Here is a 25,296-nt window from a genome sequence, read left to right on the forward strand (position 1 = left end):
TGCGGCATCGTGGAGTCAAACAGAGAGAGAAGAGAGGTTTGAAAATGGGAAAGAGTGCGCGAGTGCTGAAATCCTGGAGGACACTTCATAGCTGCGCACTGTTTTCATCATGCTGGTGCAACTGTGACAGAGCCATCTGTAAGAAAGACTTTTTCAGTCACTCGAGATCAATAAAGTGAAGAAGAGGAGTGAGTCCAATCACATCTACTGCGAGAGCACTGTGGGGGACAAACAACCAAAAAACAAACAAACACATCTTACGAAAACTGTTGGAGCTGCATGTTGTCTATGACACCAGACACACACACTTCACTGCATGGGATCCTTTGATAGGGTTTAATGAGACCCTCCAAATGACATTTAGTCAACATTTATCACAAATATTGGCAGGCAAGAACTCATAAGGCAGTTGACACATGATCTTAATATACATTTAAATAATACAAAATATACATTCATTCATACCTTGACACATGCATACTGAACCATACATGCAACCGTATACAGGGCTTTCAGAAAAACACGGTGAAGACAGAATTACTGTTTAATAGTACCCTTAAAGAGAAATTTCACACCCAAAGTGTACACGTTTCCCTCTGGCCTCAAGTACAGTTTATCTGTTTGGATTATTTTGGAGTGAATTGCACAGTTTTGGAGAAATTTGCTGCCATCTCTTGAACAGAAGTGGGCTAGATGGCTCTCACTTTGTGGTGCTGAAGGTACCTAAAAATCAAGCAAGTTCAACTTAGCCAGGCTTTTTTTTTCATTAACTGGTTAAAAAGCAAACAAAAAACAAACCCTAAAAACAGCTAGTGATAACGGGTATCACAGCATCAGTTAGTGACTGCATCATTTGACTCTTTTTCCTTAAAATACATCAACTCAGCACCTCATATTCCAGACAGTGACATTATCTGACATGGCGCTAGTATATATATCCATCCATCCATCTTCTTCTACTTATCCAGTTCAGGTTTGCAGGGGCACTGGAGCCTATCCCAGCTGTGATATAATGAGAGGGAGAGTACATCCTAGCCAGTCTGTCACACGCCTAACACAGACAGACAGATACAGCAGTAAAATATAATGGTAACGATTTTGCTGCAAATAAGACGAGAAAGTAATGACATATATATGTATATATATATATATATATATATATATATATATATATATATATATATATATATATATATATATATATATATATATATATATATATATATATATATATATCATATGAACTCATAATCATCAAAATCACACTGAGTGGTAAACACACTCGCCTTACGTGCCTACAGATCCTCGATTCAATTCTTGGAACCCAGCCTGTGAGGGTCACAAGCCTGGATAAAATGTGAGGGTCGTGTCAGGAAAGGCATCCGGTGCCAATTCAAACACGCAGTTTCATCCACTCTGACGACCTCTCGGGAAATAAGGGAGCAGCCTGAAGTACCTTCCAATATACTTATTTTATCATTTGGTGGGTCTCGGTGCTGCTGTTTATTTCTAATGTGACAGCTGTATGTTAGAGCTCATAAACTTTAAACCTGATATGCTTAAACATCACAGGTGTATACATAAAAGAGCTGCGGATATCACTTGTCGCCAGCTTAAAGTGAAATTATTAATTATATAGTCTACAAATGTAACCAATTCATTTTCTAATTTGTACTCTATTAGCTGTATTTCCAGCAGTGTAAAGAGACTTAGCAGCAGATTAGGACCACAGACGTTCTGCATCACCAACCGAATGTATGCAAATTCCTGTCACAATGCGACATACACTTTGTGCTGCTGCAGCTTTATAGCTGGGCTTCAGTGCGTTAGTAAAGTACGGCTTCAAAAAGTTGCAAAGTTGCATGCAAAACATATTCCTTCAGCAAGGAACAACATTTCACTGAAAGCAAACTGAAAATAAAATAATTAGTGTAAACACTGTGCTTCCACCTGATCCTAAAAGGAAACTGAACAGATCATACTCCTGACCGGGTCACGTGTTCCGCATCAGTTACCGTGGCAATCTAGCCAGGTGAAAAAGAGAGGCACCTTCGGGGACCCTAAAAACTCTGACTCGAGTTACCTCTGGTTGCCCTGTGTCATGTAGGAGCCGTCTTCTTTCATACCAAAATAATCCAGTAGATAAACAGCACTGCAGGCCGAGGAGGGGAACATGTATATTTGATCAGGGGCGAACTCTGTTTAAAGCAGGTCTTCCTGAAAAAGTCTAATTCTTAGGATAACATTAGTTTTGGCTATTATCTGAGCCTGAGAATGGGGGAGGAAAGCCGGGAAGAGATGCATAATTTTACACATTAATGAATATTACATAATGAAACAGTGACTGGCACAGGGGCAAATGAGTCAGGTTAAATTAAGACTGAGGTTTATGGTTGGGAATGTAACAAAAAACAACTGCAGGCAGGATTCATCTACATTTCTAATTGTCTCTCTTTCCTGGAGGCAGTTTATCTGAGCGGCCGGAGAGGGCCAGTAATACGAACAAGCTTATATCTCTGTAGCATTAACAGTGGAAACAAGTGGATAATTGGTTTTGTGGGCAAGGAAACGAAGCTACAGGAAATTTCAGTGCTATCATGTGGATCTGAAATATAACAAGCGTACTCTTTTAATGGTTAAAAAATAAATAAAAACACACTTCAAGTGTAAGAATTGACTAACACTATGGTGCATACACACTTTATACTAAAGCTGTCCAGCTCAATGTGGCAGTCTTCTAAAAATCGTACACAAACAGAAGGAAGGATATGTTGGGCATGTTTGGTTTGCTCACCTCAAACTGGAATGTTTACAGCAGGCAGTAAAAATAGGCTCATATGCAAATGAGACTGGAAAATAAACCTGATATTGATTAGCATTGGAGCTGGAAAAACAATCCACAGTCATCCTGTAATTTCTTTAAATGACTGCAGCCTGTCTTTAGTGTTGCATTGCAGCCTGCATTGATTTGATTTTCACTTTATTTCTATCTCTGCTGAGCACTCCAACAAAGGAGATTAAAGTCAGGAAATCTAATCTAACATAGTTTTAGCACCTGCTAAAGTGGGCTCAGAGGAAGCCAGTGCCTGGAAAGCATGGAGCTGTGCAGTGTGAACACATTTCAAATTTATAAAAAAAATAAACACAGAAAATAAATACTCCATACACAACATACATTACAAAAAAAACAAACAAACTTATGACCCATCAAAGGTTTTCACACAAAGTATTGCAGGAAATTTTTGTTCACGGCTATGCTTGTCACATTCTACCTGTTAAATAACACTTTCAGCCTGAGTGTGATTGATCTCTCTCTCTATCTCTCTCAGCATTCACAGTGAAAAGCAACAGCTCCGGTATGCTGTTCAGTGCAACCGCCAGAGAGGGAAAAAAAGTAGATCTGAATGTGCTATGGTCACTGGTCCGTGAGAAAACAGTGGTACTGCCACACATTAACACAGACTGCCGAAAACTCACATACACTCTCAAACTCTCAGAGCTCTCCTTTGACACAAGAGAAGTTGTTGCGTTCCTCTGGCTACCAAAGATGAGTCTCCCGGATCTCAGAGATGATGTTATTGGCTTTTTTAAGCGCCTGAGAAAGAAAGAAAGAAAGAAAGAAAGAAAGAAAGAAAGAAAGAAAGAAAGAAAGAAAGGCTGGTTAAATTGCTGGCATTAAGACAGCAGATAAAAGAAAAAAAAGAAAAACAACTAGCTGTTCCACGATGTTCAGAACCCATTCAGAGAACAAATTGCATCATCCAATTTTACCTCAAGCATTTGAGCAACCTCAGTCCGCTGCTGTGCTGTGTCCTGTGACTCAATGAGCAGCTCCTGGAGCAGTGGCTGTTTGTAAAGCTGACCCACCAGCTCACTCTGCAGATGTTCTTTCACGTAGTTCACCAGGAAATGCATCACTGTCTTGGGCACACTGTAGACACACAGACCGAGGATATTTACACTAGAGCTACTATTCTGAATTTGCATGCTTCCACCAACCAAGAAAGCTGTAGTCTGACTAGAAACTAGGGCGAGGGACTCCAGAGTTAGAGCTGAGTCCCTGTTCAGATCATTACTGTGGATTTATTTTGTGCTTAATCTCATATTAAAAAAAAGAAACAACTTCACTAAACTAATATTAAGAAACACTGATTTGTATGTATGTAGCAGCTGTATGAGAACAGACATCACTGCAGGAAACAACATCTGCACACTTATTCTCTAATAGAGCAATGCAGTTAAGACACATACAAAATAAACAAAAAAACACCCAGAACGAAAACTCTTATTGCAAATGCTGATATATTTAATCCCCTTACAGTAATTGAAGTAAAAGTAGGGAAAACAGTGCATGAGTTAATATACACAGAGACTAAATATAATGTCCTCACTAAATGTGTCACCCTCTAGTTTACATGTAAATATAACCCCTTCATCTTTTTTAGAGGAAAAATAAAAGCTCTCATTATATAAGAAGCCTTTGTTCATGTAGTTAGACTGCTCTTCAATGCAGCTCTTTTATCTAAGTAACAACTGATAAGATAAAAGGTTAACAGCTGCTAACCCTGAGCCACACTGACAGCACCATCAGGCACATCTAATTGTGAAGTTAATACACGCACGCAGTGGCACGCTTGCTCTCGGTGCCCTGCGGCCAGGCAGAAAAGATGCAAATGAGGGAAAAATCTGATGGATTTCATTAAAAAAACAACATTTTCATCTGACCAATACACATCAGCACTGATCTAACATTAAAGGTGTTGGGAGAAGAAGAGCATCACGATACGTCTCACCTGAACAAATACAGCTACAAATGTTACACCCGAGCTGACATTTAGACTTGTACGCCTGTCGTTCAGGAAGCCTGAACACACTGAAAACACACTTTTCTGAACTTTTGACTGAGTGGCTAAGCTGCCTGTTGGAGCCAAGCCCACCCCTGTCCATAGCTAAAACCAGTCCATGCAGGCAAATGCAAGTAAATGGACTTAAACTGGATCATTACTTTAATATAACCGGAGCAGACAACATTTTATATACGAGCAAACACTTCACCCAGACTTTCAGTCAGGGAACATTTCCCCTAAGGAATAAATCAGAAACTGGCGAGACTCTCTGAACACAGATCGTACAAGCACTCGCATTAAGCATCATCAGGCAGAAATCCCTCAGCATGAGCTCCTTCTGCACCAGAATACAGCTCCGCGGGAACCATAGTGGTCACAGTTGTACTCTCAGACCTTGAGGGAGGATTTAGCAATGTCATGTTTGATGGTATGAAATGGACAGTGACAGGGCTGCGTGTTAAATATTTAAAGTTCAGGCTCAGTGTTTTAATGTGTCAGATAGACAGACAGCCTTCAGATTTTTGTGTTACTGATGTAAAAGTCTCTAAAGATATTTGGTTAAGCACTGATCAGTATCATCAATTCAGAAATGGCCAAGATATATGATCTTTTATCTAAGAGTTAAGACCACACGGAGCGCTTTCGGAAAAAACAAAGAATTTTCCAAAGTTTTTGGATCCAAACTTGTCATCTAACACAGCGGTCCCCAACCTTTTTTGCACCACAGACCAATTTAATGTCAGACAATATTTTCACGGACCAGCCTTTAAGGTGTTGCGGATAAATACAACAAAATAAAATGACCAAGACAAAAACTGTGGTATTTTGTAAATATAATAATAAACACGAATCCACTGTGTAGTTGTGTAAATGTATTAGCAGCTTCCTTCTGCAATGCGCCAACAACACTGAGAGTAACATAAGACCCGGGGAAACCGAGTTAACGATAAAAACCATAAAAACCATACATTTTACACCCGAGCCTCAACTCTCGCGGCCCGGTACCAAACGACTCACGGACTTACAGCGCACTTGTTCAGATCAGAAAAAATAGGAAAAAAAAAAGAATAGAGCTTGGTTTGATAAAAACAAATTAATTGCAGCAAATTTGTACAGCGAAGTTATGTTGCCGGCCCAAAAAATATTTTTAACGCTCAAAACATTTGAACAAATTTTACATGTCCAGTGTATAAAAGCCTTTAAGCTCCTGAACAATAACCAGAGAAGTGGTTTTACAGAATGCTGTCACAGCAAAGCTGAACTTTGATCTCAATTAATCATTTTGTCCTATAAGAGACAACATAATTACCACATGAATTATTGAGAGTTCAGTAAGGTCATGTCACTTTTGACCAACTTTATTCTAACTGAATGTTTGTGCCAAATTTGAACTAATCAATAACAACAACTGAGCTTTGAACGTGATGTAAAGGGGAAGTAGGGTCCCCTGGGGTGCTCTGGATTTGTGCCAGTCAAACCTGTCTTGGATGCTCTTTCGGACAATGAGGAAGTAGCTCTTGATGAGACGCTGGATGACCTCACAGTCCCTCTGCTCCCTCGAGCTCAGCTTTCGGGAAACTGGCACAGCCTGACAGAGAGAAGGGCCAAGCAAAATATTAATACTGACCATCTGCAATGACTTCAGTGCTTTGTCATACTGCTAATCCCGCTACTCACTGTGTCAAGGAGGTTAATGGCCTGGCCTTTGCTCGGGCTCCCAAAGCCTGCAGCTGCAGCTTTTTCTTCCGTGACCTTCTCGTTCTTCCAGCGCTTCCCTCCGTCAAGAGCCTCTGCCTGAAAACAAGCAACTCAGAGGGTAAAAGATGGGTTTTTTTAGGCTGGGATTCCACTAAAAACTCTAAAAGTGGTTTTAATATTTAATTATGAATTATGCTTCAGCTTTTAAAGAGCACAGTGTCTGCTGTTTAGCCAAGCAGAAAAAAAGTCCCTGCAGTGAGAAACAAACTACTACCTGCTGACTGTTGACAGATGCGGAGACCTGCGCCGCGTCTGTGAAGTCTGGATGCTTTGTGTTGATGTAGGCAAGCTCTATTGCTACTAAATGATGGACCTGAAAGTTAAAAAAAAAAGCAAAAAAAGCATCCAGTGGGATGACTAATATAATTAATATAAAAAGATGATCTTGCTTAAGCTGTGGATTACCATTTCATTAGTAATCGGCAAGCGTTTCCTCAATAATCCAGTCACTACTTCCACAATGGAATCGTGCAGCTTGGGAAATCGAAGAAGCTCCTTAAAAATGCAAAGACACGCTGTTTTTTAACACGGTTCTGTAATAATTACTGCGCCACTATTTTCTTTATTCAACCATGTGTAAAGTGCAATATGATCTCTGGTCCCACCTGTGTACTGAAGGAGGAACAGTGCTGGATGATCCGCTGCAGCTCTTCATGAACCAGCTCCACGCAGCGCAGACTGGGCTCCTCTAGACGCTTAATTTGCCGCTTCACCAGCAGCTCAAAGGACACCTCGGGCACAAAAAGTGCTGGCCGTGGGCCCTGCAGGGCAAATATCATACACACAAACACAAATACACACCAGCTCCAGACTTGAATAGAATTAGGATTTAGTAGAGCTACACAAACAGAAGCGAGGAGAAGCTTACAGTAGCATTACGGATAGCAGTGAGGATATCGAGACCAGTCAGGCCCGCCAGGGGGTCGATAGACTGCAAGGTCCGGCCAAAGGTCTCGTGGAATATGTAACAGATCCGAGCACCTCCACAGCTGCAGAAAGAAGAGAAAGGTGAAAGGTGTGATATCGGTGCTGTGTCTCAGTCCTGCGTGTCAGCAATGCTAGCTGTGCCAAGATTAAATGCAGTCAACCAAAAAGGGTCAATATTTGCTCCCCATGTATTTGAATGAATTAATCATCAAGTGGTAAGAGCTGCAGAGTGGAATGTGCCAACGGAAGATACTGATACCACTTTAGTTTACACCTACATTAGCACGAGGACATTACTCTCATGAAGCTCATCAAATGTCTCGATGCAGTCTCAATCATCCAGGTTAGCAAATCCCAAAAAGTGGATTCTGTTCATCTGGAAAACAATGTAATCATTCTTCTGTCGACAAGGGTAGGTGCACGGTTTTACTTAACCAGAAGGACTGTCATGAAAAATTTTGTCACTGCTAACTGACAAAAATACTTATGAACCCCTACAACAAGACCCAGGTAGTGGTTACAGGAAGAGGGTGATAGATTGTCTGGAGCAGTTAGACCAAGACAATGCTGCTGACCAGACCTCATACCACAGGTTACACCCAGGGGAAACTACACCAAGTCTGTATAGTTTACCAAAGATACAAAAACAGGGTGTACCTTTAAGGCCAATTGTCTGCATGATCAGCTCAGTCACGTATAACATCTCAAAGTTTCTGGCTTCGATCCTCAATCCGTTGGTAGGCAGCTCTAAACGCTACATCCAGAACACTTTGAATTTTGTTGAGAAGCTTAGAGATGTCATAATGGAGGCAGATGAAACAATGGTCTCATATGATGTTACGTTTCTCTTCACTTGTGTTCCAGTCACTGGAGCAGTGGAGGTAGTTCGTAAGAAATTACAGGATGACCCCAACCTCAGCAACAGGACCACTCTCAGCACCGACCAAGTGTGTTTGTTTTTGGAACTGTGTCTTCATTCCACATATTTCACATACAAGTGTCAGTACTACAGGCAGAAACATGGGTGTGCCATAGGTTCCCCAGTTTCATCCACTGTGGCCAACTTGTACATGGAAGAAGTGGAAAGCGGGGCTCTGTTATCCTACCCTGGAACACCCCCAAGTCATTGGTTCAGGTATGTGGATGACACCTGGTTGAAAATCAAATCTCAGGACGTACCACAATTCACTGATCAGATTAACTTGGTGGAGAAACACATCAAGTTCACCAGGGAGGTTATGAAAAATGACAGCCTTCTTAGACTGTGAGATTTCCATCAGTAATGGGGGACATTTAAAAGTTGATGGGTAACGTAAAGTATTTAAGGTTTGACTCTCATCACCCACTGGAGCACAAACTGTGTGTCATCAGGACGCTACGACAAAGAGCGAACAGCATCGCCACAGATACAGCGGCCAGGAAAGCAGAAGAACATCATATCAAGAAGGCTGAGGAGGGGGCCTAATGGTATATTTTTCACGTTTCACCATCTTACAGTGCTGTGATTGAAGCCATTCCCCACCTCTCTGTAAATAGTACTCATGGCCATTGATCAACTGTCATTGACCAATGGTCTTTGATCAGTGGCTGTTGATCAATGTTCATAACAATTTGAGCGACGAAACGTTTCTCTCACTGAAAATGCTACGTCCAGATGAACAGAATCAACCTTTTGGGACGCTCATCAAAGTAAGTTAAAATGCAGATTTGTGCAACAACTGCTGTGTTAAAAAGAAGAGTTAAGGCATTTCACTAAATCAGAAAACAAAAGCTCCACTAGACACCACTAGAGTGTGGTCAGACTCACAGCTCTGAGGTTTGTATGTGCCTGGCTGTTCCCTCTATGGTGTTGCAATAATCGCTGGCAAACTTGGTGACTATCTGTAGCAGGGTGGCACTGTGATCCTCTACGGGCTGTCCGTAGCTGTTGAGTCTTGCCTGGTACTGGGCACTCAGCACAGTCACTCGGGTTTTGAGGTCTGGCAAGCAGTCCCGGATGTGGTGCATGAGCAGCCTGCTGAGAGTTTTGGCCAGATAGCGAGAGCCAGCGCGAGACACTAGCGAGGGATAGTGGCGCTGCAAGAAAGCCTGCTCATCCTTCATTGAGTCCTCCAGGCTTTTCTGAGTATTTATGTCATACTGGCTCCTACAACAAGAAGAAAACAGCGAGTTCAGTAAGATAATCAGAATATTAATACTTTTAATTGTAGATCAACAAGCAAGTTTGTTTTTTCCAAACCTGTTAACCACCCCGATAATCCCAAGCCTGACTGGAATGACTCGACCCAGAAGGACCTCCAGCGCATCGGTTCCTGCATCCATCAGGTCCAGCTTACTGACCACCAGCAGTGTTCGACGGCCTGACAGACACCAACACAACATTCACAGATCATTCAGGGTAAACGGTTCCCCCATTTAATCATTCTCTTTATCACCACAGCCAAAGGGAGCACATGAACATTCATTTTCCTGTCAGCAAGGTTTTTAAACTGTAAAGACAGGCTATATCAGTAGCATGAAATTACTTCTTTCGACGCATTTGATAATTTAAAAATGAAAGCATGTTATGTAACAATTTAAAAATGAAGCATGTCATGCAGTAAGCACAGAGAGAGAGAGAGAGAAAATTAAGATAAATTCTGAGGAAAAAAAAAACCCTGTATAAATAATGTCCTACCATCTGGATCAACCTCACGAGCCAATTTTAGTGCATCAGATGTGGCCAAGTCAGAGTTGGCAGGGGACACTGCGAGGATAAGGCAGTTTGGATTGGAGATAAAGGACAAGATCATCTCTTGCACTTGAGCCTCGATGTCCTTTGGCTGGTCCCCAACAGGAACCTAAGACAACAACAGCAGTATGCGGCCAAAATTACATTAACCACAGCACACATTCGATCATTATTAATGATTATCTAACATCACTGTGTTTGCATAAATCAAATCCAGTCAGCATCCCTGTCAAGAGGCTGAATCTACCTTAGTAATTCCAGGTAAATCAACCAGAGTGAGATTAAGAACTTTTGGAGAGAAAATCTTCAGATATATGGGCTCAGGACTGATCCCCTGGATATGAAAAACAGAGAAAGAAAATAATGAATCCAGTGGAAACAGCTGAACCTGCAGCATTACTGAGCGCACATCAAAGTCTTCTTCTCACTTTATTGTCACCTGAGCCTCGTTCAGTCTCTGCTTCAATTTCCCGACGAATTTCCTGAAAATCTGTGAAGATCTATTAAAAGAGTGAGAAAATTACACATCACATAATCCCAGCACACAATACAGAACCAAAGCAGTGTACATATTATTTGAATGCCTAAGATAAACACACCTGATTCTTGCAGTGCAGAAATGTACCCCATTCTTCAGCTTTGACACCTGAACAAATAAGAGTAAGTGTGAATTTTAACACAGATAAAACTAAGAGTTTGAAGAGACATTATGCTAATTTGAATATAAGACAAAACCACTTGTATTCATACTAGAAGCAGAAAGATCAGGCTGAAGAAAATGTCAGAAAAGAAAATGAAGAAGTTAAACAAAGACAAGTGCATGCAGATCAAGTATAGAGAGACCTGGGTAGCTGTTTTGGGCATTTTGCTTAATCCCATTTCCTGAAAAGCCAGTGAAGGAGAAGAGGAAGAAAGAGAGTGTTAGCAAAGCAAGACCATAAAAGGAATAGCAGTTAAAAACGGTGAGAAAAGGTGCACGTTAACTAATGCATGCAGTATACACTTTAATAACAACCTTCTGTTACTCTATTCTCCTCATTCTTCTGCATACCCTAACCTCCTAAACTTGACTTTGTTTTTTTAAAGGAATATAACAGTGACAGATTTATGTTTGTTTACCGTTCTCGATCTTCAGCCTCTCCTGCAATGGGGGGACATTAACAAGCTGCAACACCAGGGGTCGTCTTGTGACTATTCCTGATCCTCGAGGCAAGAAATCCCGTCCAACCAGACTCTCCAACACAGAGCTCTTTCCACTGCTCTGTTATGACACATGATAAGACCAGTTTAACCCTGATACAGTCATCTGCAAAGTTTTCATGCAGTGTGGATATGCCATTGTGAATATAATAAAAAAAAATAACATGAACACAGTTTACCGCTTCAGCTACAGCATACATGACAGATGATGGAATGTTATAGATAACAATTTGATAAAACCGCATCACCATTGAGCTTTTTACTTCAAGCTCTCTTGGGCAAACTTTTTTGTAATTTCTTTAAGTAGCCTTCAGAATTAGTTCTCCAGGCTTCTTGAAGGACATTCAAACCTCTTCTTTGGATGTTGTCTGCCTTTTGTTTTGTCAAGATGATACCACACTGCTTCAATTATGTTGAGGGTTGGCCTCTCCATACGTGACAGTGTTCCATTGAGTGTGTGTTGTATATCCAGGTAAACTTTTATTGCATTGGCAGTGTATCTGGGATCATTATCATCCTGATAAATGAAGCTACCGCAAATCAGACGGTTTTCAGATGGCACTACATAGAGGATCAAAATCTGTATTTTTCTGTGTTCATAATTTAATCAATTTTGATAAGACCACTTGCTGAAAATGCAGTTCTAAACCATGATAGAACTTCCACAGTTTTACAGTAGACACTCACTGTAGTGCCTCCCTCCTGACATCTCTGTAGATGATTTGAACCAAACATTTTGAATATGGATTCATCACACGATAAAACCTGCTGCCATTGATTTTCAGTCCAGTTTGTAATCTGGGATACCTCAGTGTTTTCTCCTTGTTTCCTTTCCTTAGGAATGGTTACTTGACAGCCACTCTTCCACTGACAACCCTGATGAGACTTTAGTGAATAGTGGATGGATCAACTGAAGGACCAGATGCATCTCTCAGGTTCTGTGTCAGGTCTTTGATGGATTTTTTCCCTATTTCTTAAAGACATGACTTTCAGATACAGTTCATCTGCTGTAGAATTTTTTTTTTTATGTATACAAAGTTTTCAGCTCTTTTGGGAACTTTCTGTCAACTTTGGCATTTTTTACAGATAAAGAAATGGGAATAAATTATTTTCACTAACAAGATGCCCAAAGATACAACTTAAAGCATGTTCTGTAGGTTAGTTGTCTGCTATATTGCTCAGGCTTTGAGTTAGGGAATAAACAAATTAACTTAATGAACAAAACATTTCTATAAAAATGCTCCGGTACAAGGACTCGACTGAAAAGGAGAGAAAAAAGTAGCCAGTCTCCAAAGAAGAACTTTGATAGACCTTCAGAAAACCTGAAGAACTATTGTTCAAGACTACTTTAAAAATTAGAAGAAAGTCTGGCTGCTTGGAAACAAAATATAACGAAATCATGGGTAGCTCAGACTTTTGCACAGTACTTTAGATGTGTCCTAGCCCACCTGAGATCCAACCACGACTATCTGAGGCAACTGTATGATCTCCGCCCCCAGTGTTAGAAAGACCTCCTGCAACCGGTTGATAGTGGGAATGAGAGTTTCCATCCTTCCAACAGACCGGACACTGTTGCTACATTGGTTTTTAAAAAAAAAAAAAAATGAATAAATTAAACACACACACACACACACACACACACACAAGAAAGCAAAGATAAAATAGAGAGAAAGAAAGTAGAGAAAAGTAATGCAGTCCACTTCAAAACAGTTAAAAAAACAAAAACAGTATAGCTTCGTCGGAGGGAGAAGTGGTCCTGATGAGAGGGGTGTAACACCACGCTCAATCCTCCCAGGTTAAGCACCAGTTTGAAGTGGCATTTTAAGATGAACACTGGTTACGAGTTATCAACTACTGGGATGAAACCAGGTCTGACTAACAGTGCAACAAATGGTGACAGCACAAACCGAGACACTCGATGTTATGTGCTAACTATAGCTTGCTAAATTTATTCGGTAAAGGGAGGAAGTGAAAGGGATAAGCTAGCTGCTTACACTCGCTTAGCTGCTAAAGAAACGGTACCCGATGCTGACCTCACCAATGTTCAAGATATATTCCTTCCTATCCAAGTTTCCTGTTCTTCATAGTTTGTATTAAAATAACGCGTTAACCCTTCATTCCACCCGAAATGGGATCCAAAATTAGCAGCATAAAGATACAGACCGTCAGTTGATCACATAGGCGGAACCGTATTACTCAGTCAATCCAATTGGTCAAAAATTTGAGTCACGAGGTTTCGTAGCATCTGATTGGCTGATATGTAAAGTCCCGCCTTGTGAAACCTCAAATCAAACGACACTGCTTATACGTTTATATATTCTGACACTTAAAAAGCACACAACAAAAGCGGAAAGATAGGCTTTTTTTTTTTCTTCCTGTGTTTTAATATCTGTATATATAAACATGATATTTACAAATCATACAATGGCCATCAGTAAGTTACAGAATAAAACATGTATGAACTTTGCACAGATGGTTAACAGGAAACACCCAGTCATCACGCAACCCAAATATTACTAATAAATACCCTCCATTAGAAGTTAGTGTCCCCTGGAATTTGTAGCAGCCAGAGATCATGTGAAGACAGCTTCATAAATGGACTCCTTTGTATTCAGATATTATGTGATCAGGTCGAGGTTGCAATTGCAAGAGGCCAAGTTTTCTCATCCAAGATAAGAAAGCCCTATTGCTGAGATAAACAGTCAGTGTTATCCATGCTCACCCTGGGGCTCTCTGTAAGAAAAATGACATTGTATTTTCCACAGTCTAAACACCGTATGCATCTCAAAGCACTGAGCGTCTCTCAAACAACAATTGGAAAAAACAGCTTCAAGCTACGCATTCTTAGTCCATGTATGAGGTGTCCATGCCCTCGCCCTCCGGATGAAGCAACCTCCCCGCTAAGCGCTCAATGTCATCGAGGCTAAGCTGTCGAAGGGAACGTTCATAGTCCTTGAAAGAAAAAAGAAAGAAAGTAAAAAAAAAAAAAAAAAAACATATTGAAAAACAGCAGGTTAAAAACATTTCAGTGCATTTATTTACAACACATTCTGGCTGAGAAATAATGCATGGAGGACTGGAGGCATGACTTTCAGAAACATTTTTGTTGCTTTTAAAAGGAGTTTGTTAAGTCCAAAAAGTGTAGACGTAAGTGTGGACGTAAGTGGAGGTAAGCTAATTTGCAATTTTGACTGTTTGTTTTGTAATGATGTTAAAATTATTTGCACGCAAATAATTCAACAATTTCAGGATAACAACAGAATTTGGCAGCAAAAGGCCAAAGTAGATTTTGCTTCATCCTCCCCCCCTTCAAACACACACACACACGCACGTCTGGCTGCTACTGGTCTGAGTTGTTCAATTAATTATTTAGCCCAGCATAATTAGTGGCTCCATAGTTTAGTGGTTTAAATATTTGCCTAACAAGCGAAAGGAGGAGACATGAATCCCTTTGGGGTTGCGTTGGGAAGGCATGCAGAGCTACCTGCTGTGGCAACGCCTTGTGAATGAGGGAGCAGCTGAATGTAGCTTCTAATTAGTGAGCACAGTTGGATGGATAGGAGCTGATCAACTAACAAACTCAAGAGTTGTCAGTACACCCACTTTCTACAGTAAAATCTGTTCTCATTAAAAGATAAAAGCATTATACAAATATTGTAGTAATTATTAATAATAGATTTCCAGAAATTAAATTAGTATCTCATTGTTACCACTACATGTTCATAAATCATCCATAACTGGCCCTTTCAACTTTAATATTTTACATTTACTAAATATCCACACCTGTCAACTTGTGTGACGAAAAAAATAGATGATGCTGCATTTAAATACCTTAATAAGCTGTTCATGAACCTTTGCTGCATCTGCCGGACTAAAGTGTCTAGCAAGTATAGTGGAGATGGTCTGCCATACTCCTCCCTGTGTGCTGCTTCCGCTGCTGGTGCTGCTACAGCTACCACCGCCGCCTGGTGCTGATGTCCCTGAAGCTGCAGTCCTCTCTCCCACGGGACGGATTACCAGATTCAATTTAGCTTCAGGACCAATAGAGTAATCACTCAGTCTGTGTTCATCTGAGGGAGAGTGATATAATGTATTGCCATTAAAAATTTACATATGATGCATGCAGAAAAGTATTAACAAATGCTGCCATCAAATGTGGCACTGTTGGCACATCTACCTGCTAGAGCTTTCCCTTTGTAGAGTAACCGTTGTTGGTTTGCTGGTATGTTGAGACGTTCAGACACAAGCTCCTTCACTGTGGAGACCTTTTCGTCTTCAGTCACCTGGAAGATAAACAACCCAATCATGTAGTACATGTGTAATTTAAGAGCATGACGCTAGCTGTTTTCTTTCTGTGCAGCTGAACAGCGTTTAAATTACACAGCACACAGTGCTGTAAAAGAGTATTTGTCCCATTCTTGATTTCTTGTTTTTTGGCATATTTCGAACAAAACACACACACACACACACCTACACGCCTATCTCACATTTGCCAAAAAGCATCTTGATGATCCCCAAATCTTTTTGGGAAATATTCTGTAGACTGACGAGAAAAGAACTGAACTTTTTGAAGAGTTTGAGTTCTGTGTTACATCTGGTGTAAAACACAGTGGAGGTAGTGTGATGGTGGGGCTGCTTTGCTGTTTCGAGACCTGGAAGACTTCGTGTAATTGATGGAACCATGAATTCTGCTCTATCCTTCAGGATTTTCTGGTAGAATGTCCGGCCATTAGTTTGTCCTCTAACACACAAACGCCCTTGGGTTATGCAACAGGATAGTGACCAAAAACACAGCAGCAAAAAACAGAAAGGGGAGAAATAATTTCACAGCACTGTAGCTGCAACTCTTACCTTTACATTATCCAGATGTTAATGTGAAATATATATATATAAGTGACATCTCCGCTTTGTACTGACCTTTGTAGAGGCCCCTTTCTCTAAAAAAAATAAAGTGCACTCTGGCTAACATTTTAAACGAAATGGCTGTAATCACTGTTATAGCGTAGATGTTGTGCATGGAACCACTTCTCTGCTGAACACAGAATTTTTAGAAATAATCCAGTTTGTGCTTCATAATGTTTTAAAAATTAGCTTCGTGAGAGACAGACTGAGGCTAAAGCTAACTGACAGCTATATTGGTCTTACTGCACGAAAAAGTGTTTCCCTGAGATAGGACTTCCCCTTTTTTTCTTTCCCCGAAACCACAAAGACCGGCTTCAAATGCTACTAGTCAGCTGTTGTCAGGAGAGATTGTATGCAACATCTTATCCAGGATTTGGCTAGCACGCCAGCCACTATAACATCAATGACTCTGAGAAGAAATGCCCATACAACCGACTAGTTTAGGCTAGAGTGTGTAGCACTGAATCCCAGTATTTCTGACAGGCTATTTTATTACTTTAAAAAACATATGCGTAGCCGTTTTTCTGAAGGTAGCTCGGCATGTGCCATGCCAATGCTGGCTCGGCTAAACTGCTAGCTGCGATCGCAGTTAGCAAGAGGCGGTGAGCTAGCGCAGCGGTACTTCACTCACCTGTACGCTGCACTCTTTTCCTTGAAGCGGTTTCACCGTGAGGATCATTTTTGAATATGCTTTCAAAAAACAAAAAATTACACAACAACAAAGATGAAGTAACAAAGCCTCCCGGAGTGTGCTGCTTCAGAGTACAGCTACTTTATCAGCTCGCGATTCTTTGCTTGCCAACGGCCCATTTTCTTCTCCCGCATCCCACTACCGCCGCGCGCTGGCCGGAGTGTGGCATGGCAGCTACACCAGCCCTCAGAGGAAAGTGTCATAACAACAAACACAAAGAATAATCCATTTATTTTCTCCTAATTATGCCGCAGTTGAATATTAAAAGGAAAAAAAGAGGATGGGAAAACTCAAAAAGGCTTACAGCTTTGACTTATAACGCGGCTATTAGTAATATTATCAACAATGCTACACCAGGGCTAATTTATTAAGTTTTTTAAACAATCTTTTTCATTTTTGTGTGTGTTTAAATAACACACAGGGAAATTGTGTTTAAATGAAGTGGACTAAGGCTGCATGGCTCTAGCGTGTTTTTACTAGTATCGTGGTGAACACAGTAACTTATTACTGATTTTCCTATTAATGCCTCACATTATTGCAACATTATAGCGTTGTTACCATAACTCATCATCACATGTAGTTTGAAACTGTAGTTATCGGAAAACTACTTGTCGTCCAATTGCAGAGTAACATTTATTTTGTTACTTTATGCACCTACATCAAATACATATCAAGCCTTTACTGAGAAAAAAAAACATGATATAAGGTAAAATTATTTTAGGATGGCTGCACATCTGCTATGGAGAGAAAACGAATAAATCTTTGATCGGTGCACACGGCCAGCCTTTAACCTGCTTCATGATCGGTTGGGCATACAATCATTAACATGCATTGCACATTTTGCCGGATCCCCACCTACTCCCAAGGCTCAGGAACACCCTGAGGACCCCGTGACCCAGATGGGATCCGGTCCACACGTTTCTCATCTCACCCTCCCCGCATGGTTTCCACCGTGTGGGTCATGTGATTGCCTGCTGTCTGTGCCCAGCCCCGGCCAGCCGCGAGCAAGAGAGGAGAGCATCCTTCAGCTGGGCACTTACAGACGGGATGTGCACCTGTCGAGTGAACAGTCTGCAGCCAAACCAGGCCAAAACACGCCGGTGAAAGAGATCCCCATAACGCCATACAGGCTGCGTGTGGTAAGTGATGTTTGTGTTCATTTGTTTGTTTATGGTGTGAAATATCGCACAGCATTAATACAGTTTGCGGACACAGCCTCATCTGTGCTAACAGACAGTCAATTAGAAACATAACAGCGTAAAAGCAGCAAAGATTAAAAAAAGAAAAGAAAAAAATCATCGTGAAAGCATCAGCCACGCCTAACAGTCACATGGAAAATCCAATGTTATTTTTATGTTTTCATTCCTGTTAAGACTTTTGTGTGGGACCCAGCAGGAAGTTTGCACTAACATTTACTGTGCAAGCATTTCATTTCTACTTTCTTTCTATTTTGTCTTAATGTGGCTTGAATTATGTATAGAGATGCAGAACAATAGACTAGAGCTAATGCTTGCAATGTGGGGCTATACCTTATCTGTGACTCATTTGCAGTGAACATTAATGTGCTCATAAACATATGAACACAGGTATAGGTGTGGAAATGTACAAGAAGCCCAAAACAGGTGGATCTATGCTCTTATCCAGGTAGAAGCCATTACACCTGAACAGATTAGCTAAATAATAAAGAGGGGTGTAGATCAAAATCAGACAGAGATCAAGTTTGTTATAGATAGATCCATACTGCATAGGAGCTGTAGGAATGTATATACTCTATGGATGGCTCTTTGTAAAAAGCATAGATGAAGTCTGCTAGTGTTTGCAGGTGATGGGTACACTTCGGGACCTTCAGTTTGCCTTGCAACTAAAGATTGAGGAGCTTCGCCAGAGGGACACGCTGATAGATGAGCTGGAGCTTGAGCTGGACACGAAGGATGAACTCATCCGGAGGCTGCAGGAAGAACTAGACCGCTACAGAACCACTGTCTCCCTCCCAGGATCCTCTGCAGTCAGTGCATGTAGGCAGTTTTGTGCTGTTCTAATAATTGCAAGGCTTATTAGGACTGATATAGAGTTCTGTTTAATTTCCCTGACTTTTTTATTCTTTATTTTTTTGCTTCTACCTCAGCTCAAACTGATGACAACAAGAGACCCAGAAGGCAGACGGTGATTTGTGAGCCCCTCACTCTGGACCCAGTTTCTCTCGCCTTGGTTTCACAGAGAAGCTGTGACAAAAGCCACGAGTAAGAGCACACAGTGTTCCCTTCAGAGCTACACCTGCTCAGATTGAAAAATCACACTCATGCATGTTCAAGGCTCACTGACTGCTGACTGCATGACTCATGATGAACCAATGCTTTTTTTATTCATTGTCAGACGCTCAAGCATTTGACACTGTTTAATAACTCATCCTCACGTGCAAATTTCATATCGTTTCCTCATGTCCTCAGGTCCCAGAGGCTGATTCGGGCATCATTTCTGAGAAACGACTTGCTGAAGCACCTTGATGAAGGAGAAATCAGAGCCATCATCGCCTGCATGCATTCCACCACCATCAATCAAGGCTGCTATGTTATTCAGGAGGGGACCGCTGGGGCTCAGGCTTACGTTTTGGAAGGTAAATCCTTTTTTCCTCTCACGATGGCCGCCATTAATCACACACGAGGATATTTATTAAGGCTTCCTTGAGATGTCAGATGCTTAAGGACAGACTGATTAAATGATGAGCTTGATCATATCTTTATATTTAAATTCTTGTACTGATAAACAGAAGCAAATAGAAACGCAACAAAGTGACAGCGTGTGGAGCAACACATTTCTAGTTTGGGTTGAAATGTCAGCTTGAGCCTGAGGAGACGGAGCGGCTGTTTATCTCCGGTTTCCTTGCCTTTCTGTTGTTTGTGCTGTATATCTCTCTCAGTCTGTACATTATCTGACATAAAACCCACTTCTCTGCGTCGTCCTTCACCCAGTGTTTGTTTATTCGCAGAAGGGAGGCTGGAAATGATGAAAGATGGACTGAAGCTGCTCACAGTTGAACCAGAAGACTTGTTTGGAGAGCTAGCGCTCCTTTACAACTGCACGCACACCTACTCTGTGTCAGGTATATCAAAGCTTTGCATCGGCTTCTTTATTTTATAATTGCGCGCAGATGTCACAGGAGAGCTGTCAACCTGAAGAATTTCTCTGTGATTAACTTTGATTCGGCGAGGATATAAATAATTCTAGTTTAAGCGAATTTCGCAAGCGGTAAGATTTCTGGCTGTGGCCTCGGACAAAAGACGCCTGTTGAATTCGAAATCAAAAGACCCTCTGAGATCTTACAACAGCTTTGCATGGCTTTCTAACGGATGTGAGGAATTTAAAGCATCCTCGGTTTTTGCCGCTTAACACGGCTGCCTGAAGCGCCACATCTCCTCCCTGCAATCCAACATCTCAGCATCTTGCAAACATTTAAAAATAATCTTCTTGTAAACGATCTCGATTCAGTGACCGCTGCGTTGCAACCTCTCATCTGTGCTTTTGTGGTGTAAAAACATGATTTTTTTCCCCTCTTACAAGCAGAAACTGTGCTATCATTTCCTTTGAGGATCCGATCGCAGAGTCCTGTGGGAAAACCTTTTCAGTCGTGGCTGCGTGTGTCTGACCTGGTTTCACAAATAAATAGGCTGTGAAAATGGCCGGATCAGTTTAAATTGAAAAATCTGTCTGTTTTGCCTTGTTTGGTCCCAAAAGCATCCCATTCCTCCCCCTTTTTAAAAACTCCTTTCTTTATCCTGCAACCAGGCAGCCTTTCCAATTCACTGTTCTACATTTGTCTGCTCTCTGGTAACAAAACTCATTTGATGTCTGCTCGCTTCTCCCCCTTGTTCCATGTACGCTCTTTTTTTCAATCCATTTAAGGCCTGTTGCATTTATCTCCTTCCTGACCTGAAATTACCTTTTTTCCCATCATATCTGGCACAAGAGATTGAATTAAAAACCAATGGCTGCACGCCGTGTGCCATACGAAGGTAAAGCGACAAAGTTTGGTTTGTATCCAAAAACGGGGAACTGAGACAAGGACTGCACCGCAATAATCAGATGCTCAATCTTATTAGACTGTCTGGAGGGGACGTCGTCTTCCGTTTGCAGGAAGGTTCAGTGAATCAATCAATACTGGTCATTATTAATTAACGACACTCTCTTTCAAGCTCTATTACAAAGAAAGATGGTGATGATGGCTGAAGGAAATTAGATTTGATTGATATCAACTGACCTCTGCGAGGAAAACAAGTATTTTTAGTTTTTACGATACACGGTAAGCATTTCTAATGAAATCCTGGCCTACTTACTGGCTGCACGTCCACATCCATCACAGGCAGCGTGAGTCTCGATAGTGCTTTCACTTGTCTGTCACTGACACAGCGTCTTCCTCTGTCTCTGTGTTTTGATCTGCAGCACGAACGGACAGCAGGCTGTGGGTTGTGGATCGCAAGAGCTACCAGACCATACTCATGCAGAGTGGTCTCAAGCGCCTTTCCCATTCAGTGGAGCTTCTTAGCAGGTGAAAATCAGACTGATGCACATGGAGCAGCTCCAAAAAGCTGCTTTGATGGGCCATGTAGGCTTTTACCTCTGAGCACGGTATCTGCTCATTGTCCTCATGCACCTACATGAGCTATTGCGGATGATATCCAGTGCTTTTTGTTTGTATCTGTGTGCAGCATTCCCTTCCTCCAGTCGCTGCCAGCAGATGTCCTCATGAAAATGTCGGATCTCATGGAAGAGGTACACTTGAAGTTATTTAACTGTGAAGCACACTAGTGTATCCAGCTAATAGATGAGGTGAATGTTTACATGCAGTGCCTCTATAAGTGCAAGGAAAGCTCTCTGGATGAACCCTTCTTTGTTTTATTGATATTTTTCCACTGGTCACACTGCTGTCGGTTTTCATTTGTCTTCCACAGACACATTACGCCGATGGCGACTACATCATTCGACAAGGGGCCACAGGAGACACTTTTTATATCATCAGCAAAGGCCAGGTAAAGTTTTCTGCTCTCATCCTGCTGCGCAGATCAAGGAGGGCTTTCTGAGGAAAAGATTTACAGCCTGGATGACAGAAATGTCAAAGCAGTGGCGGAAATGATTTTATGATGGTGATAATTTACTTTGGTGCGTTGCGCTCATCACCATTACCTCTTTTTTCATTACATTTGACAGGTGAAAGTGACAGAAAAGGGGCAAGAGCAGGAAGAACAGGTAGTTCTTTCTAAGCTCTCTGAGAGACAGTGGTTTGGAGAAAAGGCTCTGTGGGGGTAAGAAGGAAAAAAGCTCATTCAGATGATGCTGTAAAGAAATTTCTGCACATATAATGAAAAAGCACACACACACACATATATATATACATTGATAGTCTTGTGTTTTATTTTGTGATACTTGTTTGTCTTCAGAGAGGACATTCGGACTGTGAGTGTGATAGCTGCTGGAGAAGTTACGTGCCTGGTAATAGACAGAGAGTAAGTGGATATTTTGTGTTCACAAACTCTAAGTGATTCAGCTGTAACACTGCTCTCTGATTTGAAAATGTGCTTAATCTAACGTGAATATTCGTAATTGTCTGTACTACAGCACCTTTAAAGGCATCATTGACGGCTTGACACCTGATTGCAGTCAAGAGGAGCAACAAAACAGTGAACCTGAAGTCGAGTGAGAAGCGTTAAAACACTGTTTCATTTCTATATACAGAAGACCCAGAATAAAAGCTCACCCCTGTTTTCCTTGTAAGCAGCTCAGATGTGGATCCTACCCTCCTGTCTACTTCCACCTTAAGTGATTTCCAGATTATCTGCCCTTTGGGGGTCGGGGAGATTGGTCACGTAGACCTGGTGAGGGTCAATCTGCAAGCAGCTCGCCCTCGGCGATGTGTCTATAATGTAATGCATTTACTTCTGTTCTCTGTAAGGTACAACTGAAGAGCAAGACAAAGTGTCCTTTTGCCATGAGGGTCCTCAAGAAGAAGCTGATTGTCAGCAGTGGCCAACGAGAGCACATCCAGAGAGAAAGCCACATCCTAATGGAGACCCGCTGTTCGTTTATAGTCAGGTCTGTCCCATACTTAGGTCTGGTAAAATATTGTTGATGCTGAGTAGAAAGATCTAAAGTAATTTTTATTTTCATTGATCACAGGCTGCACAAAACCTTTAAAGATGCAGAGCATCTGTATGTTTTGACAGAAGCTTGTCTTGGTGGAGATTTATCTAATCTACTCAAAGACAAGTAAGTACTTAAGAATAAATTGAATATTTGAGGCCTGTATTTGTAGTCCCACTGTGTTTCCTCACAGTAAAATATTAAATGACCTGCACCTGATGTCAGCCACTTCTCCAAACTGTTTCAGAGGATATTTGGATGAATGGAGCACCAGGTTCTACACAGCTTGTGTTGTAAAGGCCTTGTCCTTTCTGCACTGTCAAGGTGTCATCTATAGGGACCTCAAGCCTGAACATGTTCTTCTGGATGAGCATGGTTATGCCAAGCTGGTACTACAGTCTTAACGTCACGTCTTGTTAAATGAAATGTAGCAGAGGGGAGAGCAAATCTACTCAAATCTGTCTCTTGCAGGTTGGCTCCAGGTGTCTAAAGAAGGTTGAGGTGGGTAAGAAAACGTGGACGTTTTGTGGTACGCTGGGCTACATGGCACCTGAAATCATTTCGAACAAAGGCCACAACATGTGTGCAGACTTGTGGTCGCTGGGTGTTTTTGTGTTTGAACTTCTGAGTGGTAGGTAAGCTTTTCAAATTTATGGACAGCCCTCCTTTTTTTTCCAGCATATTTTTCCGGTTGCAGATTGAAGTTATCTTGACAGCCACCTGTTCTCCTCTCCAGGCTCCCATTCAGCCACTCTGACCCGCTGAAAATTCTCACTGCAACAATTCGTGGCATCGATCAGGTCGACTTCCCAAAAACCATCAGCAGAAGTGCCTCCAGTCTCATAAAGAAACTGTGCAGGTGTGAATATGAGCCACTAAGCACAGTGTGAAAGCTTGGACAGATTTTTTTTAAAATTATTGTTATTTAGTGCTTTTTCACACTTTTTCCACCCTCAACACACAAAACCAGACAGAAACAGTGCAAGTGTGCTGTAATACCACCTCCTGAAGATGAGAAACTGATTATTAATTCAGCTTATTTGCTGGTCTGTTCAAGGAGCAATCCCTCAGAGAGACTGGGCAGTCAGAGAAATGGGGCCAGGGACATTCAGAAACACAAGTAAGATGATGGATTTTATTTTTTTTTTGTACTCTGGAGAGAAACATTGAGGCTCTGCTTGGAAACATGTTGTTATGATGTTCTGTTTTTATTCAGATGGTTTGAAGGATTCAACTGGGACGGACTTTGTGAAAGGACATTAACAGCCCCGGTTATTTCCAAAGTAAGGCAAATCCAATACTGGCTGTTGGTCTTTACAGCTTTTCATGTTAGTCATTTTTTTTATTTCTGTCTTTTTCAGGTCAAGCATTCTTTGGGAAGTGGTTCATTTGGTCTTTATGCCGAGGACTCGGTGGAGCCGTGCACAGACTGGGATGATTTCTGAGGGATTTCTATGAACCGGAAACAAAATCCTGTCAGACACTACTTCAGGTTTAGTCTCCATGAATAACTGACTACCCACAGACTTACTGCCATTACGAATTCATTACAGTTTAAGACAAAAAATATTTTCCGCTGTAACACTTGATGCAGCTTTTGTTTGATAAGTGATCCATACTGCCTGCTGCGCTAAGCCAAGACTGTTTTTTCTGTGTATCTGCATAAAACCTTTACACATTTCCAAACATAGCCTATAACTGGAGTCAAATCGAATCCAATAAACAATAAATAAACAGATCCATTAATCAAATGAGCTGCGTCTCTCTATTCTTTCCTTTTAAACTTAGATTCCCACCATGAGATTCACTTTGTCAATGGTAGGCTGGGGGGCTGTGGGGACTGCACAATCACTTTTGATCCCTCCCTCAAATGCATGAATGTAATTAAGAAGTTACGTCAGTGTGGGCCCAGTCTTGCAGAAAAACGTCAAGGCCCGGAAGGAAAGGCAAACACACAGGAAGTTGTATAACTTTAATACAACTTTAAAATCAGAATGGGCTTTATTGGCCTAATAAGTGCTCGCACACAAGGAATCGGGCTCTATTTGTTTTTTTCGTTCTCAGTGGCAACATGACACAGACAATAGCAACATATAGCATATGTATAT

At 41.3% G+C, this 25,296-nt stretch overlaps 3 protein-coding genes across 7 annotated transcripts; 1 reads left to right on the forward strand and 2 right to left on the reverse strand.

The window, feature by feature from the left end:
- Positions 1 to 1,211: 1,211 nt before the first annotated feature.
- si:dkey-32e23.4 (dynamin-1-like protein) lies at positions 1,212 to 13,647 on the reverse strand. Of its 5 annotated transcripts, none has more exons than XM_063489613.1 (18): positions 13,627 to 13,647; positions 12,912 to 13,038; positions 11,383 to 11,524; positions 11,107 to 11,145; positions 10,863 to 10,909; positions 10,692 to 10,763; positions 10,511 to 10,597; positions 10,210 to 10,372; positions 9,772 to 9,892; positions 9,340 to 9,678; positions 7,474 to 7,594; positions 7,211 to 7,366; positions 7,011 to 7,100; positions 6,820 to 6,918; positions 6,525 to 6,641; positions 6,326 to 6,435; positions 3,772 to 3,931; positions 1,212 to 3,595 (listed from the first exon to the last, which is right to left on the reverse strand). In XM_063489613.1, the coding sequence occupies exons 2-18, from the start codon at positions 13,011 to 13,013 to the stop codon at positions 3,539 to 3,541; spliced, it is 2,022 nt and encodes a 673-aa protein (XP_063345683.1). In that variant the 5' UTR covers positions 13,014 to 13,038; positions 13,627 to 13,647; the 3' UTR covers positions 1,212 to 3,538. The 5 variants fall into 5 exon arrangements, with proteins under 5 accessions (XP_063345683.1, XP_063345681.1, XP_063345680.1 ...); XM_063489611.1 differs by having other exon boundaries at positions 13,502 to 13,647; XM_063489610.1 differs by having other exon boundaries at positions 13,497 to 13,647.
- Positions 13,648 to 13,827: 180 nt separating this feature from the next.
- Positions 13,828 to 17,187, reverse strand: ubl4a (ubiquitin like 4A). Its single transcript, XM_063489818.1, has 4 exons — positions 16,997 to 17,187; positions 15,641 to 15,746; positions 15,295 to 15,533; positions 13,828 to 14,415 (listed from the first exon to the last, which is right to left on the reverse strand). The coding sequence occupies exons 1-4, from the start codon at positions 17,042 to 17,044 to the stop codon at positions 14,308 to 14,310; spliced, it is 501 nt and encodes a 166-aa protein (XP_063345888.1). The 5' UTR covers positions 17,045 to 17,187; the 3' UTR covers positions 13,828 to 14,307.
- Positions 17,188 to 18,056: 869 nt separating this feature from the next.
- Positions 18,057 to 24,920, forward strand: prkg1l (protein kinase cGMP-dependent 1, like). Its single transcript, XM_063489397.1, has 20 exons — positions 18,057 to 18,195; positions 18,879 to 19,071; positions 19,182 to 19,296; positions 19,504 to 19,670; positions 20,043 to 20,156; positions 21,494 to 21,599; positions 21,760 to 21,823; positions 22,003 to 22,080; positions 22,259 to 22,353; positions 22,489 to 22,554; positions 22,667 to 22,744; positions 22,827 to 22,923; positions 23,001 to 23,140; positions 23,225 to 23,314; positions 23,436 to 23,577; positions 23,660 to 23,823; positions 23,925 to 24,047; positions 24,246 to 24,308; positions 24,405 to 24,471; positions 24,550 to 24,920. The coding sequence occupies exons 2-20, from the start codon at positions 18,882 to 18,884 to the stop codon at positions 24,631 to 24,633; spliced, it is 2,043 nt and encodes a 680-aa protein (XP_063345467.1). The 5' UTR covers positions 18,057 to 18,195; positions 18,879 to 18,881; the 3' UTR covers positions 24,634 to 24,920.
- Positions 24,921 to 25,296: the final 376 nt, after the last annotated feature.

The sequence above is a fragment of the Pelmatolapia mariae genome, linkage group LG12, assembly GCF_036321145.2.
Source record: "Pelmatolapia mariae isolate MD_Pm_ZW linkage group LG12, Pm_UMD_F_2, whole genome shotgun sequence".
In the NCBI taxonomy this organism is placed as follows: Eukaryota; Metazoa; Chordata; class Actinopteri; order Cichliformes; family Cichlidae; genus Pelmatolapia; species Pelmatolapia mariae.

Coding starts and splice junctions, on each gene's coding strand:
- si:dkey-32e23.4 (XM_063489613.1), bottom strand. CDS start 13,013: ATGGAAACTCTCATTCCCACTATCAACCGGTTGCAGGAGGTCTTTCTA. Junction 11,146..11,382: donor GAGGCTGAAGATCGAGAACG/GTAAACAAACAT, acceptor CTGGCTTTTCAG/GAAATGGGATTAAGCAAAAT. Junction 9,893..10,209: donor TCGTGAGGTTGATCCAGATG/GTAGGACATTAT, acceptor GGTGTCTGTCAG/GCCGTCGAACACTGCTGGTG.
- ubl4a (XM_063489818.1), bottom strand. CDS start 17,044: ATGATCCTCACGGTGAAACCGCTTCAAGGAAAAGAGTGCAGCGTACAG. Junction 15,747..16,996: donor GAAAAGAGTGCAGCGTACAG/GTGAGTGAAGTA, acceptor TTTATCTTCCAG/GTGACTGAAGACGAAAAGGT. Junction 14,416..15,294: donor TTCATGAACAGCTTATTAAG/GTATTTAAATGC, acceptor TTTTCTTTCAAG/GACTATGAACGTTCCCTTCG.
- prkg1l (XM_063489397.1), top strand. CDS start 18,882: ATGGGTACACTTCGGGACCTTCAGTTTGCCTTGCAACTAAAGATTGAG. Junction 21,824..22,002: donor TGTCGGATCTCATGGAAGAG/GTACACTTGAAG, acceptor TGTCTTCCACAG/ACACATTACGCCGATGGCGA. Junction 23,141..23,224: donor CGCTGTTCGTTTATAGTCAG/GTCTGTCCCATA, acceptor CATTGATCACAG/GCTGCACAAAACCTTTAAAG.